Below are 17,785 nucleotides of genomic sequence, written 5' to 3' on the forward strand. Positions count from 1 at the left end.
ACAGGGTCTCCCCAGGGCCTGGGTACTTGGTTCAAGGCCACTGTCCACATGGGGCTCCGGGGCTCCCAGCTGTCGCCCATCGAGCTGCTCCCACTGTGCTGGAATGTGACTCCCTGGGTGGCCCAGCCAGGGGAATGCGCAGGGGTCATTCTTGACATAGCTGAGCTCTGGGCACAAGGTGCTAAGACCAGGGCAGGCAATTTCAAAGGGCCTTTGCTGCATCTCTTGAAAGATGTGACTCTAAAACTTGTCCTGCCTCAGCGGAATACACAGCTTGAAAGGGAAGTCGAGTTAGGAGCAGGTGGCTCAGGCCTTTGGTGCCTGCCTGGCAGAGCTGCTTCTGCACAAACGGGTGAGGGAGTGCTCCTGGGCAGCTCCCAGTCTGGACTGTGCATCTGGTTTCCTGCACCTTCCCTCTGAGCGGCAAATTCACGTCTATTTTTGTAATTATTTGGTGATTCCCTCATGCCTCCCCCCACCCCCCGCCATTTCCAGCAAAGGCCTGGGACCTTGTCAGCTGCTCTCTCTGTGTACACAGTATGACTTGCAGTAGGTGCTGAGTAAATATTTCTCGAATAAATGGATTGCCCCCTTCCGCCAGTTTTGTCATGTTGGAAAGGCCCTGGGATTTATTTATTTATTTATTTTTAACAGATTTATTGAAATCTAATTGATATACAAAGAAATGCACATATTTCATGTGGGCAATTTGATGAATTTGGACATGTGCAAACACCCATGATACCATCACCACAATCAACATAATAGACATATGCAACACCTTCCAAAGTTCCCTTGTGTCCTCTTGTTTTCGTTGTTTGGAGTGCACAATACCGTACTGTTAACAATTGGCGCTACGTTGTACAGCACATCTTTAAAACTTACTCACCTAGCATAACTGAACTTTATAAAGGATAGCTATTTTTAATTGCTTAAATTACAGTACAGAGTTTAATTTTTCCTTTCGCTTTCCAAAAATGCATATACAACATAATACCTAAAAAAATGTTGTCATCAATAGATACATTTTCGGGAGGTCTTTACATGTTTTGGCATCTGTCAAGAATAAAGAAAGGTCTTTCTGATATAGTGACATTTGGACACAGACTGGGAGGAAATAATGACCATTCCAGACAGAAGGAACACTAAGGGCAACAACCCTGAGGTAGAAGCACGTGTGGCAAATTCAGGGAAGACCAAGGACACCAGTATGGTTGGTGCAAGTGCGCAAGCCGAAGGCCCTGGGATTTAATCCTGCTTCTAGGACTAGTTGGGTAACTTTGAACTTTGCTTTCAAGGCGATAAGACTCCGGAGCCGGCCTGTCTGGGTTTGAACCCAGACTCTGCCTCTTCTTACTAGTCACATCAACTGAGGAAATTTCTGAACGTCTCTGTGCCTCGGTTTCCTCATCTGGGAAATGGGGCCCTCGCTGTGCCTACATCACAGATCAGTGTGAAGGATAAATGGCTCAGCACGTGGCAAGCACTTACAATAAGGCAAGGCACAGAGTAAGGTCTAGATAAATATTAACTCGTATTATTTTATTATTAAGTCAACTTTATTAAGGTGTAACTTACAAACAATAACAGGCATTCATCTTAAGAATACGATTTGATGAGTTTTGAAGGATATATATACACCTATGTAAGCACAACCTCAATCAGAGGACAATCCCACCTCCGCAAGTGTTCCCTCTGCCCATTCGGTCAACCCCCTCTCCCCTGGCCCCCATTTGTCTGCTCTCTGTCTCCATAGCTCAGTTTTGATGGTTCTGGAACTTTATATAAACGGAGTCTTACAGTGTGTGCTCCAGCCTCTGGCTCCTTTTTTTCAATGTGTTTTCATCCATGCTGTTGTGTATATCGGTAGTTTGTTCCTTTTTATTGCTGTAACTCATGTTATTACCAGTGATTTTCTCAGTCTCAGTTTCCTCTTCTGTGAAATGAGGTTAATAATTTCCACCTCATAGAATGCGGTGAAGGAGAAACAGGACCCTGAGTAGTGTGGCCGCATCACCGATCCCCGCACAGAGGACCCTGCATCGTGCACTCAAGCCATGCTCTCCCACCGCCTCCACCTGGTCCCCAGAGAGGGGACCTTCCAACGTCACCAGGAGCCTGGAGCCCAGAGGGTCAAGGGCTTTGCGGGGTCGACTGGGGAGGGCCCTCGGAATAGACGCACAGCCGTGAGATGATGGCTGTGTTTATAAAGCAGACTGTTATTTTTTAATTCTTCTCCTTGTGTCCTTTCCCCTACTTCTCTCTTTCAAGGATAATTAAAATGCAAGCTGGCACTCCCTGCAAGGAGACAGCTGAAGATTTAATTGCCCCAAGAAAAATTTTCCAGTGAAAGGTCTTGCAGTAATGGCAGCTCCCGGCCTGGCTGCCCAAGAGGCTTTGCATCTCGCACATAATATTAGCGGTAATGCCTTCATCTGCATGTGCATGGGTTCCATTTACTGGCACGGAAGGAGTCAGGGCAGAACGGAGCCGACAGCCTCAGTCGGGCCATCGCCTTCTCACCATTAAACTCTCACCCGGCCTCACTCTGGAGACAGGTCTGTGGCCCAGATCCATGCGGCCGGCTGCCACACCAGCTGACCCTGCCCCGAGCGGGCCTGCGGGGGCAGGAGGCCCGGGCGCCTGGGAACAGCCCCTTCCACCACGAAGGTTTGGCCTGTCGTCCTTGAAGTGGGGCCAGGAGGACACGTCTGCTGAGCGGCCAAGCCCCACCGGCTCTCCACGTCGGGCCAGTTGCCAGCTGTGCTTGTGTTGCCCAATTTCAGGGCAGAGAAAGATCTTGCAATCTCTCATTCTGTTTTCCAAGTGTGGTACCAGTTTCCCCAGATGAGGCATCAAAGGCTCAGACAAGGGTCCCTGGCTCCTTGCCTGTTGGGGAGCGTGCATCAATTTTTTAAAAAGTGATCGCTCTGAACCCTGGATCATGATGAGAGGCAGAGTGACTCATTGAGAAAGTCAGAGGGACTGGGGTTTGAGTCCTAGTTCCAAACCTGCCAGCTGGGGCACTTTTAGTTCTCCTAAGATGCCATGCAGTCTCCAATTTCGGGGCCTTTGTGCATGCTCTTCTTTCCCCACCTTTCTTCCCTCCCTCCATCCCTTCCTTCCATCCTTCTTTCCTTCCTATCCAGACATCCATCCTCCCATGCATCTATCCATCTATCCATTCATCTTCCCTCCATCCTCCCATCCTTCCATCCCTCCTCCCATCCATCCAACAAATATTTATTGGACACAGCCTGTGAGCTGAGCACAGGAGTTACATTAGTAAGCAAAGCTGGCACCCCCTTGCCCTGAGGCAGCTCCCAGGGCAGTGGAGGAGAGGGGTGTTAAGTCACCACAAGGTCAATGTATACTTACAAATTGTGACCAGGGCTGCCACGGAGAAGTTCTGGACAGGTTGTTACCGTGGTGTTCAACAAAGGAACTCAGCCCATCTTTGATTTGGAAGACAAGCCAGAAAGACGTAGCAAGTGTTCCAGGCAGGGGGAACAGCATGTGCAAAGGCCCTGTGGTTCTTGCCAGGAAGTGTCGGGAGGCTGGAGTTGCCAGTGGAGGGAGTGATGGGGAGAGTAACACAGGGCCAACCCCCACGGGGAAGGCAGAGCCTGCACCGGTGCCTCCACACCCTCTTTCTCTGGCTCATTCTTACTCATCCTTTAGGGCTCAGCTCAGGAATTACCCCTCCAGGAAGTTTCTCTGCCCTATGCAGGTTGAGTGAGGCCTGTGTACTTTCTCCTAATAGGAAGAAGTGTCCAAAACTCAGAAATAAGGCAAAGAAGGTGGCACTTCCTTTCATTGCCATACTGGGGCATTGTTTAAAAGGCCCACTAAAGGATTAGTTAGTTTTGTGGGATATATACCCGAGTTTGACTTTGCTATTCTGTACTTGTCATGTTTTATCATTTCCTGAAATGTCAAGTTGACACCGCCTTGTTCTAGTGGTGCTCATGCAGTGTTAGGATTATTACTAGGAGCTCTGGCTCCCTCACCCTTCGTGGGCTCACAAGGGTATGGTCATCTTTCGTCAACATTGTATCCTCAGAATTTTGCACAGGGCCAGGTTCACAGCCTGAGAAATAATTATTGGCTGAATGAGTGATCTTGACCTTATCTCTTCACTTCTCTGAGCCTCAATTTTCTTATCTGTGAAATGGACATCATAGCACCCATCTGCAAAGGAAGTCAAGTTTCAGTGAAATACAGAATTCAGTTCCCTGTAATCCTGGGGGCTTCAGTCCCCCTTCTCCCAGGGGCTGGATCCCAAAGGTAGGAAATTAAGATCTGGTGTGGGGAGCTCATGGTCTGGTTGGGGGTGGTACTTAGTCACTGGAGGAAGGGAAGGTGACTCTCTGTGGGGCCAGGGCAGCCAGAGGCAGCTCCATGTGGTATTTGTTGGGACAGGGAGACAAGCCTGGCTGGGGAAGAGCAGGAAGTAGCCTTAAATAGACCAGGTAGGGTGTAAGGAAGAGACCCTGGAAACCAGGCTGGGGTGTTGGATTCCCCAAAGTTGGTAAGAGGGAGCCATCCTAGGCTAATGAGGGAGGGAGGGACTTGATAAAATCATTTCAGCCAGGAGAGGAGAGCTACCATTGTTGAGCTCCTCTGAGAACCTGGCCTTGGGGTGTGTGTGTGTGTGTGTGTGAATCTGTGTGGGGGGCATGTGAGAGTGGGGGTGTGAATGTGGGTGTGGGTGTGAATGTGTGTGAAGGTATATGTGTGTGAGTGGGCGTGTGAGCGTGTGTGAATATGCGTATGTGTTGACTGCCATCTGCACCACACTGTTGCAAAGGGCTGATCTATTCTCTATCTAACCTTCACTGGAGCCCCCTGAGCTGAAGACTACTACTCCCCCATCTCACAGGTGACCAAATGGAGGCTCAGAGGCGAAGCCATTTGCCCAAGGTCACAGGGTGAGGACTGCGCAGAGAGGAGGGGTTTGGGCGCAGGGTGAGGAGGGAAGGAGCGGTGTAATTAAGGGAGCCTCAGTAGACAAAGTGATGACAGATAAATGGTTCCTCACTGTTTCTCGTGCTGTTGAGGTCACCTGGATGTTATCTTTCAAAGGAATTCAGCAATGCTCCCTAATATCTCACCTGGGCCAGGCCCTGGGCTGAGCTCCTGGACAAAAGATAAGGCGTGGGCTCCATCTTAAGAAAGTGTCAGGTTGGGGCAGGCATCAAAGTTGGTGGTGGGGTTGAATCCCCAGGGAACCAGGGCACCAGTCTTCTTAAAACTCTGAGGTATAACTTGTATGCAGAGAAATGCAGTTATTGAGGATGTACTTGATGGATTTTTATATCTGCAAGTCCCCACATAACCACCACTCGGGTGGGGAAACAGCATCCCATCACCCCTAGAGGGCCCCCAGAGGGCCTCTGGGCCTTCTCCCCTTCACTACTTCCCCCAAGGATAGCCCCCACTCTGACCTTTGTCACCAAGCTGTTGCCTGTTTTTGAACATCTGGGGCCCATGTCTCTTTGGAAAGCATTTTAAATTTCATAATCCTGTATTCAGAAAACAGACCCAGATTCCAGTCAAACACAGTGCCATGGTTAAGGGGGGGTCAGAGGGGACCACGGTGGTGGCAGGCTGAACCCCGGGGAGGCCCAAGGGTACATTGGCTGGCTGGTGACCGGATAAGGGAGCGAGACCACCCTGAGACCGCGTGATGTTTCCTGGCTCCCAATAGAGTCCAGTGCACCCCAACCCTGTATGTGGCCACTGCTGTCTCTCCAGCAACCCCCTGTCCCCATCATGCCCGTCCAGTGCCCACCCATACCCACAGTGGCACCACTGTCCAGATGGACAGTGGCTCTTGAACAAAATTCATAATCTCTCTGTGCTTCAGTTTCTCTGTTAAACCGGGGATAATCTTAGGACCTACCTTACAGGTGTGTTAAGAGGCTGGAGTGAACTGATATTAAATAAGTTAATATTTGTACAGAGTTTAGGAGACTTTCTGATATGTGAAAGGGCTTATGTTAAAACTAAATAAAATAAACAAATGTGGATCCAATCTTGGCTGGTGTGAATATGCTAGAAGACGCAGTCGCTTTTACAGTTGGGCATTAGAACCTTGAGAAGGGGCAGAGATTTCTGTGATTATAATGTAAAGAGGGCAGGGGCTGCAGAAGGGAGAGCACGGGTCCTCAGGGATGGGGGCGGGTTGTGGGGGTCCTATCGCTCTCCTTTGCACAAGGGACACCCAGGAAGTGCCTGATAAATGCCTTATGCTTAACTTATTTCCCGGCAGGAGGGAGAGGGTCACTTGGGTCCCATGAACTTAGATTTCGCCTGCCAACCTCAGCCCTAGAGGTACGGGCTGTGGAGAAGTGAGGTCCAGGTGCTGCGTGAATTACATCCCCCCCCCCCGTCTCCTCGCCTGGATGTGCAGTCGGCACCCCCACTCTCACCTTCCCAGAGAACGAAGGCATTTCCCCACCTGCTCAGCCTGTATTCATGCCTGGAACACCTCATCCTGCAAGCAGCACAGGTATTTCACAAGTTGGGGCCAAGGGAGGAGAGCTGAGTTCTCTGTCACAGCCAAGGTCCTGGAGGGTGAGGCAGGTGACCTCTCTGAGCCTAGCAGGAAGCTCCTTGCCTCCTGTGTGGTCACATGGACCAGGCCAAGGGCTCAGGGCTGATCCCGGGTGGGCTTGTGGATCCAAGTGCAAGTCCCAGCTTGACTAAAAATTCATTGTGTGAGATTGGCCAGGTCATGTGCACTTCTGAGCCTCAAATTTCTGTCTCTCTCTGCAAAATGGGCACAGCCACCACCACTACTGGACAGTTAGGAGAATTAAACATGATGGAGAGACTTCCCTGGCGGTCCAGTGGTAAAGAATCTGCTTTACAATGCAGGGGATGTGAGTTCGATCCCTGGTCAGGGAGCTAGGATCCCACATGCCGCCGGGCAACTAAGCCCGCGAGCCACAACTCTTGAGTTCGCGCACCTCAACAAGAAAGCCCATGTACCACAAACTGCAGAGCCAACGCGCCCTGGAGCCTGTGCGCCACAACTAGAGAGAAGCCCGTACGCCGCAACGAAAGATCCTGCATGCCTCAACGAAGATCCCGCGTGCCACAACTAAAGACCTGATGCAGCCAAAGAAAAAAGAAAAAAGAGAAAGAAAGAAGAGGCAGACTACTTGGGCTCTGCCATGGGGCATTAGGGAAATGACTTAGCTTCTCTGTGCCTCGGTTTACTCATCTGTAAAACAGGGATAATAAGAGTTCCTACCTCATATGGTGGTTGGGGGATTAAATGAGTTAATAACTGTAAAGCATTTGGCATATTACTCACCACAGCAGGCATTAGCTATTATTACTGCTAATAATTTTGCATAGTCAGTGCCAATATGTAATGTGCTGATATTAACTCAGTGGCTAGAAGTTGGGCTCTGAAGCTGGCAGCTAGAGTTTGAGTCTCAGCAACATCACTCATTAGTTGTGTGACCCCATAAAAGTTACACCACCTCTCTGTGCCTTGTCTATAAAACAAGGTCAGTGCTATTATTTACCTGGCGTTGTAAGGTATAAAGGGGTTAATCAATGTAAAGTGCCGAAACACAGTAAGCACTAACTATGAATGTTATGTTGCCATCGTTATATAACTGTCATTAATATTATTAATATTCTTATGGAGGGGACATAAAGAAACTAACATTTATTGAGCACCTACTATATACTAGCACAAGACATGAATCATCTGGCAGGGTTATTCTAGGACAAGCATTAGCTTCCACATTTGGTAGAGGAGGAAAGTGGGGCCCCGAGAGGGTGACCTGCTTGTCCAAGATCCCACAGGTGGTGAGGGGTGACCAGACCCCACTGTGCAATGTTTAGGGCAGGAAGACCCAACGCTTAGTGAAGGCCTGCCATGTGCCGAGCACCCTAGCCCCTTTAATCCCCACACTAAACCTAGAGGGGGTACTATTGTCCCCATTGTGCCAATGATCAGCCTGAGTCTCAGAGAGGTCAGTGGTTTGTTCCCGCAGCTACAAAGTGGCAGAGCCGGGATTCAAACTTGGTTTTCTGTTGGAATTCTGCTCAAGCAGGTGTTTGGGTTGCCTTACCCTGACTCCCTCTGAGCCAGGGGAAACAAAGTCTTTGTGTCTATAAAACACAAGAGAGGATCAAACGCTGAAGTCACTTCCAAGCCCTGGGGCCCACATGATCTCCCAGGCTCGTGGGCGCAGGGACGAACTCACAGAGACAAGGACACTCAACACCCAGAGGGGCCGTTGTTACCCAGAAATCTTTATTACAAAAATATTTTGCAAGCCAAAAAGTTTAAGTTGCAACTATATACAAAATAGGGCCTGTTTCCTTCCCCGCGGTTTGAAAATAAACTCCAGAAACCATGCTCCTTCCATACTGTTGTTTCGACTGCTTCCTTTTCCTGGGGTTCGGTTCACAAGGTATGGGAATCTCCAGGCTGCCGGGCTGAAGCTAAACTACGTGACTTTCTTGGCCTCATTCCTTACTCCCCTTCCAAAATTCAAAATAAAATAAAATTAAAATGGCACCAAGAAAACATTTTTTTAAAATTCTGTGTGTGTGCGTGTGTGTGCTCACATGCGTGTGCTGTCTCTGGGCAGAAGAGAGGGAGATCAAGGTTTACAAGCCAAGCTTTTGGAATATGGAAATAGCTCGAGCCAGGTGGCTGGGCCACTGTGCTCCTAGATGCCACAGAGAAACTCTGGCTTGTGGGGCCAGAGCTGCCCACATGGCCTGTTGGCTCAGCCAGTTCCTGCATGCCATCATGTAAAACAGATCACTGTCCCCCAGAGAGCTGGGTCTGCACTCGGCTCCCTGAGTTCCACCTGGAGGACCTGCTGATGGGCAGGATGGCTCAGCTTCTGCCTCTGACAGCCTGAGCCAGGAATCCCTCGGGCATCAAATGGCTGGACCCAGGGGGCAGTGAAGATTCGCATCTCAGCTCTGAGAGCTGATCAGTTACACGTGAAGACCGAATAAACAGGGCTTGCAACATCTTCTTGCCCTGGGCCCAGCCAGGCCCCCACACTGAAATGGAGGGGTGCGGGGTCCGAGGATAACAGGGTCACGGCCTCTGCCCAACCTCTTGACAGAGGGACAGAAGGTGGGTCATTCCTGGCTTCACAGCTACCCAGTCCTCCTGGCTGTCTTTGATTTTTTCCAGTTTGATTTCGACAGGGTTTGGGAGCAGAAATGGAAGATTCCACCTTCCGAGATGAGCTCAGAGAGCTGGAATGAGGAAAACATCCAGGCACAGCTTCCTACCCTGCATGGCCCTAAAGTGCTTGTGAGCGATGGAGGGGAGGGATGGCATCTTTCCTCTCCCCTCTTTACAGGTGAGCAGACTGAGGCATTGGGTCTTGGCCAGACGGAGAAGGAGGCAGCCTGGAGAAGCACGGGCAGGTTCAGACTTAGCACACTGGGGGCTCGGAAGGCAGAAGTACCAGCCTCGTGGAGAGAGGGCTAAATGTCTCCATGAAGCAGCCAACCTGGAACCTTCTTCCCCACCCTCAAGCCTCTGGGACTGGGAGGAACTCAGTTTCCGTTGTAAGAGAATCCCTCCAGGACAACCGACCGTTCAACCTTAGACTGCACAAGACCCAACCACACACTTCAACACATGACAAAGAGCCAGGATAACACTGCTGTTGTTTTAAGAAAAATACAGAACAAAACACCACAGATCAAATTTTCTAACACCTCAGTTTCAAGATTGCACATTTCACATTTCTCAATAATTTACAGGCGTCCACAGCGAGAGGTTGTGAGTTAGTGCTTGCTGAAGGAAGCGAGCTCAGGTATGGAAGGGAGAGGTGGGGCCACGTGGAGTATCACTGTCGGAGGTCCTCCAGGTCTCGAGGGCCGTGAGGAGGAGGGGCGTTTTGTCTCAGTCCTTGGTGGCGGAGGAGTTCCTCAGACGGTCCTCTCCTCCCCGGGGCTTGTGGCTTGTGCAGGGAGGGGAGACCAGGACAGCTGGCAGCCACGGCACCAAGTCTCGGGATGCGTGTCCAGCTTCTTCTCCATGGATGGGCAGTTCGATCTAAAGGGAAAACTTTCCCCAAAGCCCCAGGTGGGTGGTGCTGGGAGGAGGAGGTGGGTTTTCTCCCTCCTCACTCTGGAAGATCGGGCTGCAGAGTGTCAAGGAGGCAGTCAGTGGTCTCCAAGACCATGACAAAGACCCACAGTTGATGGACAGAGGCGTGAGAGTTCTTGCACCCCTGATGGCTCTGGCCAGTTCCCAGGTCGGTTCCCTGCCTAGTCTGGCAACACTAGCCTCCATGTGTGGCCACATAGAGGGGCCATGGCTCCCATGGAAATGCTGGAGAGCCAGCTGGGTTGGGGAGACAAGAGCTACCCTCACTGTTGGGTCCTGTCCCACCCTGGCCCTCCAGGAACTGGGCTGGCTGTCCTCATCAAGGTTGCCCGCAATGGGACAGGAAGGCTCATGGGGACAGACCCTAGAGATGACCATGGCCCTGTTCACTTCCTCTGGACCTGGACACTGGCATACTCTGAGTAGGATGGCTCAGGCTTGGGGGCTGGCTGCTTGGGGTTCCGGTTGAGGTGGACCATGTCCAGGTCGGCGTAGGTGAGGGTGTCCTCGGACACAGGTGGTGGGCAGGCCTGAATGCTGGCATACTCCGTGTGGTTGTTGGGTTCGTCGGCCTTGGGGGTGGACTTCTTCCCCTTGGGCAGGTTCAGGTCTGCATATGTGATGTCGTTGTTGTCCTGGATCTAAGTGAGATGGAGAGAAGGTCATTCTGGAGCCCCCAGCTACTCACTCACCCTCAGTACCAAGTATGGTTGCTTCTGTCTCTTCTTGCCCTCCACTGGCTCAGCCCTAGTTCATGCCCCATCTTCTCCGGCCAAGGTCACCTGTCTCCAGCCTTGCCCTTCCAATCAGCCTCTTCCTCACACGGCCTGAAGGCTCTTCCTAACCGTCAGTGTAGTGGCCTCACGTCCCTGCTTCAACGTCAACCCCTCCTGCAGTTCTCGCCTGCCTTTCCTGATGCTCTTTCCTCTGCCTACAGTGTCCAGCCCTCCTTCTTCTTGTAATGAAACCCAATCCACCCTGTCAATTTCATCCTAAGACCCTCCTCTCAGCTGGGTCCAGAGCTCTGTCTCTGTGCTTCCTCAGTCTGTGCTTCTGCATCACAGCACCCACCACCTAGGACTGTCTGTGCCTGTTTGGAGGTCTGAGAAGATGCTGACCCCCCAGTGGAAGCAGACATTCACTTATTTACTCATTTATTCAACAAAAATTCACTAGGCATCTGTTATGATGCAGAAACCAAGGCTGGCACAGAAGAAGCCCCATGGATGTTAAATGAACGAATGAACGAGTGGTGGATGGATAAATGGATGGCAACAGTTTCAGCCCCGCTTCTGGTGAAGCTGGGGACTGGGGGACAGAAGACAGGGGTGTGTGAGAATGAGGCCAGCAGTGAACAGGAGGTAAATGTTCTGTAGGCAGAAGTCGGAGTATGAATCCTGGTTCTGCTCTCTCTGGCTGAGGGACTGGGCAGTTCACTTAGCCTCTCTGGGCCTTGGTTTCCCTATCTGTAAAGTGGGTCTAATAATAGTATCTATTGCCAGGGTCACTGGGAGGACCCGATGAGATGGTCCAGGTAAAGCTCTTAGGACGGAGCCTGGCTCATGCCAAGTGCACGTATGTTCAGCACGTGGCAACTGTCATCTGTCACCTGGCAAAGCTGAACCTCTCCCACATGCTCATCTTATTACCCGCAACTGCCGCCGTGAAATTACCCATCATGAATGACATACTTTGCTCCTTCTGTGCCTGGCACCTGCGCTGTAGACGTGGAGGGGAGCTACCAACGCCCATGATCCTACCTGATGCACAAAAATAACCTCAGTCCCCAACAGCTGACAGGCACCCTGCTCTCACGTGGATCACCCGATTTAGGCCCTAACACAACTCTGCTTGGTAGGAATTATTTACTCTATTTTACGGTGAAGAATCTGAGAGCCAGAGAAGTTAAATAATTGGGTCAAAGTCACACAGCTAGAAAAGAGCCAAGGTCTGCTGGCCTCTAAAGCTGTGGTCCGACGGCCCACAGCACTGGGAGTCCTAGTCACAGGGCTGCAAGCTCCACAAGAGCCTTGCTCACTGCCCAGGGCCTGGCACGTAGTAGGTGCTCAGGAAGTCCCAACTGACTGAATTCTGTATAGGTTTCAGTGCTCTTTTCGCCATCATTGTTTCCCTGCAAAGTTCCAGAAAGAACTTTGACTTTGAAAGCCCCAGAAAGTAAAATGACGGGGGAGAAGGCCTTCCTGTCCCATGACTGGAAATGGTCTTGGATTTCTAATCACCACCTGAGCTCATGCCCAGGACCTGCTGGAGGCAGGAAGGGTGGGGTGGGGCTGTGCTGGGTCAGGAGAGTTTTGGCCTAGAAGCACCGTGCCTCTCACCAGCCCTGACTCTCTTCAACAGACTACAGATACGACGATGACAACTGCCGGGGAAATGTCGAGGACAGCTGCCATGTTCTCATTCCAGGTTCAGGGTAGGGCCTGTCTCCTTACAAGGCTCAGAGGAGCCCTCTGCCTCCAAGGTCTGACAGCGTCAGCTGGTGCAGACAGGGCCAGAGTTCTTGGAAACAGGCCAGCCATGGTGCCTTGAAATCCCCTCAGTGATGCTGGGGTGAAAGTGCTAGCTCAAGGGAGTGTGCCCTTGCATGAGGTCATTAAAGACATGGGGTCTTCCCATCAGCAAATGCAGCGCAGTGCTGTGTGTTACCCCGTGTGAGAGGCACAGGGCTGCAAGGGTGCTCCTGGTGGAAGGACTGGCTGGGCACGTGCACGGAGGCTGGATGGCGTGATGAACACTAAGCCCGACTCCAGGGCACCGTTTAGACAGAACACATGGTGGACGGTGCCCTTCCAAGCTGTGCAGTGTTTGGCACTGAGTCAGACAGGCAGGGACAGACTCTCGGTGGTATGATTTCCTTGCATCAACAGGAGTTGCAGATCCTGTTCTAAATTAAAGACTCCTTTGCCAGGGTGGGCGGGTGCCAGGGGTGGAGGATCCTTGCTTTCCTGAGTCCCCCCTCCCTCTGCTCCAGCTGGGAGAGTCTGTCCCAGCCTGTTCCTGTTTCCCAGGAAGGGCATCTCACCAAGCACCGTACCTGGGTTGTTTCTCTAGTGTTCTTCTCGGGCTCATGCAACCTAAAAAGGAAAGAGGCGCACAGATAAAAATACCCTCACTATCTCCAGTGCTCATGCAAATGGGTAAGAATAACATTTAGGTTCCACTTCCTATATGGGTGGGGGATGTGGATGAGCGATTCCCAACAGAAACACAACTGCTTATCACATGTTTGGACCAAAGGGCTTTTCAGCATGTACTACCTTTTTTTTGTTTAACCTAACTTTATCATCAAGGATCTTTAAAAATTATAATACTCGGTGCTGGGGAAGGTGCAGTGAAACTGGCAGGTTCACACACTGCTGGTGGGAGGGGCCGACCGACACAACGTTTTCTGGAAGCCACTTGGCAAAGTCAAGAGCTTGGAAGTTGTCCTCATCTTTTGACTCATAATCGCACACTTGGCCGGGTGGTGGGGGGGGTGATTCAAAATATAGAAAAAGCTTTATGCACAGAGGCATTTACCACAGAACGAGATGGGGGAGGAAGGTTTACACCTCACAGCTCCACCAACTGGGACTGGTTAAGGAAATTAGGATAGATTTGTAGATAAAGACTTAAAAGGTTTATGAGGAAGTTTTTGTTTTTAATTACAAATTACATTAAAATGATAAGTATAAAAGCAAAATTCTCTGTGGAATGATTTCAATTATGAAAAATGTGTGGATAACACTGGAAAGAAACATAGTAAAATGTTAACAGCAGGGGTCCTTGGGTGGTATTTTTTCTTCTTTTTAGTTTCCCATGTTTTCCCAATGTTCTATATTATACACATCTAAGTCACCATTAAGAAAGGAAAAGAGAAGGACCAAGTGTTCTGGTTAATCAAAGAAGCTCTTCAAGCACTTGATTCTGTAATTGGAGGCCATGGCTTGGCTCACTGCAGGGTCACAGTCAAGGTGGTGAGCAAACCAGAGCCACTGGCTCTGCAGGAGTTGTGTAAATTCTCAAGCTGGCCACTCTGGGGATGTTAGCCTGGATCATGTCAGAAATGAGCAATGGGGCTTGGCAGTGGGGTTATTAATGGATTTGGCATGAGCACTTGGCTCAGAAAGCAGCTCTGGGGCAGGACGGGCCCCACGTGGCCAAGCAACGGCCCTCCAGGAGCAGGGACACCGTCTGGAGGGGACCATCACTCACTCAGCTCCATCCATACCCCTCCTGCTTCCAACGGGTCTGGCTTCCCACTGCCTTTGGTTCAAGTCCAATGCCTCGCCCTGCTCGTAAGCCCTGTGCAGTCTGTCCCTGGCTGACCTCCCTAGGGGTCATTCACTCCCTCGGCCTCATTCACCCACTTATTCGCTCACCCAATATTTCTCAAGGGCTACTTGATGTGGCCCACTTTACATGTCAACAACAGCCTTGAAGAGCCCCCTCAACCACTTTTCCTCTTGGTTAACCTTTGCTCATCCTTCAAGGCTCAACTACGTTGTCACTTCCTTGGGAAGGCTCTGACAGTGCTGGGCTGGCTGGGCTGCCCCTCCGTGACAATTTCAAACTTCTTGCATATTTTCCCATCTGGTTTGTGTGTCTGGCTGTCTGCCATGCTTCTTCACCACATAGGTATGGGTGCTCAAAACTGACTTGGAATGAATGACAATCAGGCTGCCCCAGGGCCTTTGCACACTCATTCCTCCTTGCCTCTTCATCTGATTCACTCCTTCTCTTCCCTCAGAGCTGTTTCAAATAGTTCTTTCTCAGGGAAAACTTCACTGAATCCCGAACTCCATTCTCAGAACACTGGGCTCCTCTCTCAGAGCAATTATTACAGAACAGAAGCAGTTATCCATTTTTCATGTCTGTCTCTCCTCCGGTCCCTCCTGTCTCAGTGAACAGCATTGCTGTTACTCATCCCTGTGCTCGGCTAAGGAAGTGGGAATCACCCCTGATTCTCCTCCCTCCTCCTTTAAAACCTGTGTCTAATCCACTGCAAGGTTTGTCGACTCTGCCTCCAAAGTACATATCGAACCCCTCCACTCCGTCATCACCACCATCCAGGTTTTAAATTTCTGAGGAGCCTCTGGCGTCTCTGCTCTATTCCTGCCCTGCCTGCACTCCACTTCCCACATGTAAAATGCATCTGCGATGTCATATCATCTTTCTGCTTAAAACCCTCAACTCCTTCCCACCAGGCAGTGAAATCCATCTCCGAGTCCTGACTGCCTGGCCTGCGTGATGTGCCCCCACCAAATGCTCTAGTCCTCCGTCTCCGCCCTCGATCACTCAGCTCTGGCCCCCTTGCCTCCTCCATGGTCTGTGAACACGTCCAACTGCTCCTGCCTCAGGGTCTTGGCACTGGCCATTCCCTCTGCCTGGTCCACTCTTGTTCCCGATATTCCCATGGCTAGAGCCTTCTCGCCTCTCAGCTCTCTCCTAAATGTCCCCTCCTTAGATGGCCTTCCCTGACCGCCGACCGCACACCCACCCCCTGCCCCCCAACCTCTGCTCTGCGCCTGACTTTGTGTTATTTAGTCAGTGCCTGCAGCACATCATGTATTAACCTCCTAGCTTGTTTGGTAACTCGTCTCCCTGTGGACCACTAGCTCCATGTAGGCAGGGACTAGGCCCGTGTCATTCACCACTGGAGCCCTGACACCTAGTAATGGGCCGGTGCACCATTAGCATGCCATAGATGTTTGCTGAATGAATGAACATCTCTCCCATGGGATCAAAAGTGCCACGAGACCAGGGCTAGTGTCTTTTTTGCTACTCTTTGCAATCCCCCGGCTCAAGGCTTGGCGCTCAATCCAGATGAATAAATGAAAAGAGTCAGGGAAGCCTTAAATATTCCAAGAATAAATTCAGTGAATGTCTGACAAGTGAACAAATGGCCGACCGAATGAACCCCAGTGCCCAATTAAGGGAGCAGAGCCACATTTTTCTCTCATCTGAGCTGAGGAAGATTACAACGTTCTCTTGTACGTTCCTAACCTAGGGAGTTAGAAATAGCCAGTCCCCCCACTGGTCCTGCAATCTGATGCGCCTTTTGAGCTCAAAGTGGTGGCATTGCCCCCTCCCCTGCTCCGCCCCCTCCTGGGGTGCTGGGTTGTCACCCATGCCAATGTCCTCTGGAAAGCGTCTGATCCCAGTCAGCCAGCTGAAGCTGGCGGCTGCATGGGAAAGCACCATTACCGCTCACTAGCTAACGCTTTGGCTTAGAGAGATGAAAGGGAGCAAGTGATCTCACGGCTCCCTCGGTAGGCTCATGCTGGAAAAATAAAAAACAGGCAGAAAACGGTTGGCTTCTCTGGGGAAGAAGAAACAGGCAGCAAGAGGCACTGGATCAGTGATGAACAGCCTCAGCTTCAGCGTCAGAGAAATCTGGGTTGACTCGTGGTTCCGCACTTACTAACTGTGGGACCTTGGGAAGGTCTCACGACTTCTCTGAGCCTCAGTTTCCTCAACCACAACATGGGGACAATAATAAGCTTCTAGAGCAGGGGTTCTCAAAGTCCAGCTCGGAAGCAGCAGCATCAGTGCCACCTGAGAACTTGTTAGGAATACAAATTCCGCATCAGGAACTCAGGGGGTGGCGCCAGTAATCTGCATTTTAACAAGCCCTCCAGGGAATTCTGCTACACACTCAAGTTTCAGAACCTCTGCTGAATTAAACTGGGACAAGAGTAAATCATAGGATTTTTGCAATAATTAAATCACCAATGGGCTAATATAGGTAAAATCATAGATCTGTGCCTGGAACACAGTGAATGCTCAATAAATGTTAGCCACTGATGCTGTAGTCATTATTATTATCGACACACCCCTTTTCTTCCAGAAATGTACTGTCTAATTGAGGAGATGACATGTAAAAAATGGTGACAACGATAAAAACAAAACAAAAAAGAGAGATCCTTCCATATTTGGGGCTGTGAAGCCACTGACAGGGAGAGTTTTAGGGATTCAGGAAGTTAGAGATCGGGGATTGCTGTGGTGGTTTGGGATGGCATTTGTTCATTCATTTATTCAACAAACCTTTACTGAGCACCCATTCCATTCCGGGCATGGTGCCAAGTTCAGCAGCAATTAGCAGTGAACATGAGGGAAGTAATCCCTGCCTTCGAGAGGGGTGGGTTATACTATGTGGACAAGTGCAGAGACAACTTGGACACACTGGGGTGTCCATCCAGGGGGCATCAGGAGAGCTCCCAGGAGGGGCCTCTGTCCCTGGAGGAGGTAACAGCCTTGCTGAGCCCAGAAGGAAGAGCAAGAGGTAACCAGGTAAAAGGAGGGGCGCCTACACTAGCTTCCATGTGGCACAACTCCAGGGGGCGCTGTTCAGAGCCGGCCGTGACTGCCGCCCCCTGAAGCTGTGCAGACCCTGGGTGGCTCAGGAGCAGAGGTGGAGAGCACATCTCAGGGAGAGGCCCAGCGCACAGGGCGAGGAGAGCGAGGATGCAGCGTGAGGGAGGAGGTGAAGGGGGCCAGTGTTGGCTGAGGCACGGAATGTGAGCTCCAGGAGTGGCTGGGAGTAGAACTGTCCAGCGCAGCAGGGCTGGACCACGAGGTGCTTGAGGGCCTCAGGAGGGCCTCTGGACTACCTCGAGGGCCACAGGGAGCCCCTGAGGGGTTTTAGGCAAAGGACGGAAGCTGAGCCTT

The 17,785-nt window shown here is 50.9% G+C and overlaps 1 protein-coding gene across 3 annotated transcripts in view; it reads right to left on the bottom strand.

Moving 5' to 3' along the window:
* Positions 1 to 8,259: 8,259 nt before the first annotated feature.
* Positions 8,260 to 17,785, bottom strand: part of SIRPA (signal regulatory protein alpha) — a 42,930-nt gene continuing 33,404 nt past the window's right edge. For all 3 annotated transcript variants that reach the window (XM_022592825.3, XM_022592824.3, XM_089896642.1), the window contains exons 8-9: positions 13,170 to 13,209; positions 8,260 to 10,755 (exon numbers count right to left, since the gene is read on the bottom strand). In XM_022592825.3, coding sequence (XP_022448533.1) covers positions 10,501 to 10,755; positions 13,170 to 13,209 — 295 coding nt within the window. In that variant the 3' untranslated portion in view covers positions 8,260 to 10,500. The remainder of the gene's footprint in view (positions 10,756 to 13,169; positions 13,210 to 17,785) is intronic.

This window comes from Delphinapterus leucas, chromosome 15 (genome assembly GCF_059928025.1).
Source record: "Delphinapterus leucas isolate spDelLeu-1000000601 "Yukka" chromosome 15, BTC_Dleu_Yukka2, whole genome shotgun sequence".
Classification (NCBI taxonomy): Eukaryota; Metazoa; Chordata; class Mammalia; order Artiodactyla; family Monodontidae; genus Delphinapterus; species Delphinapterus leucas.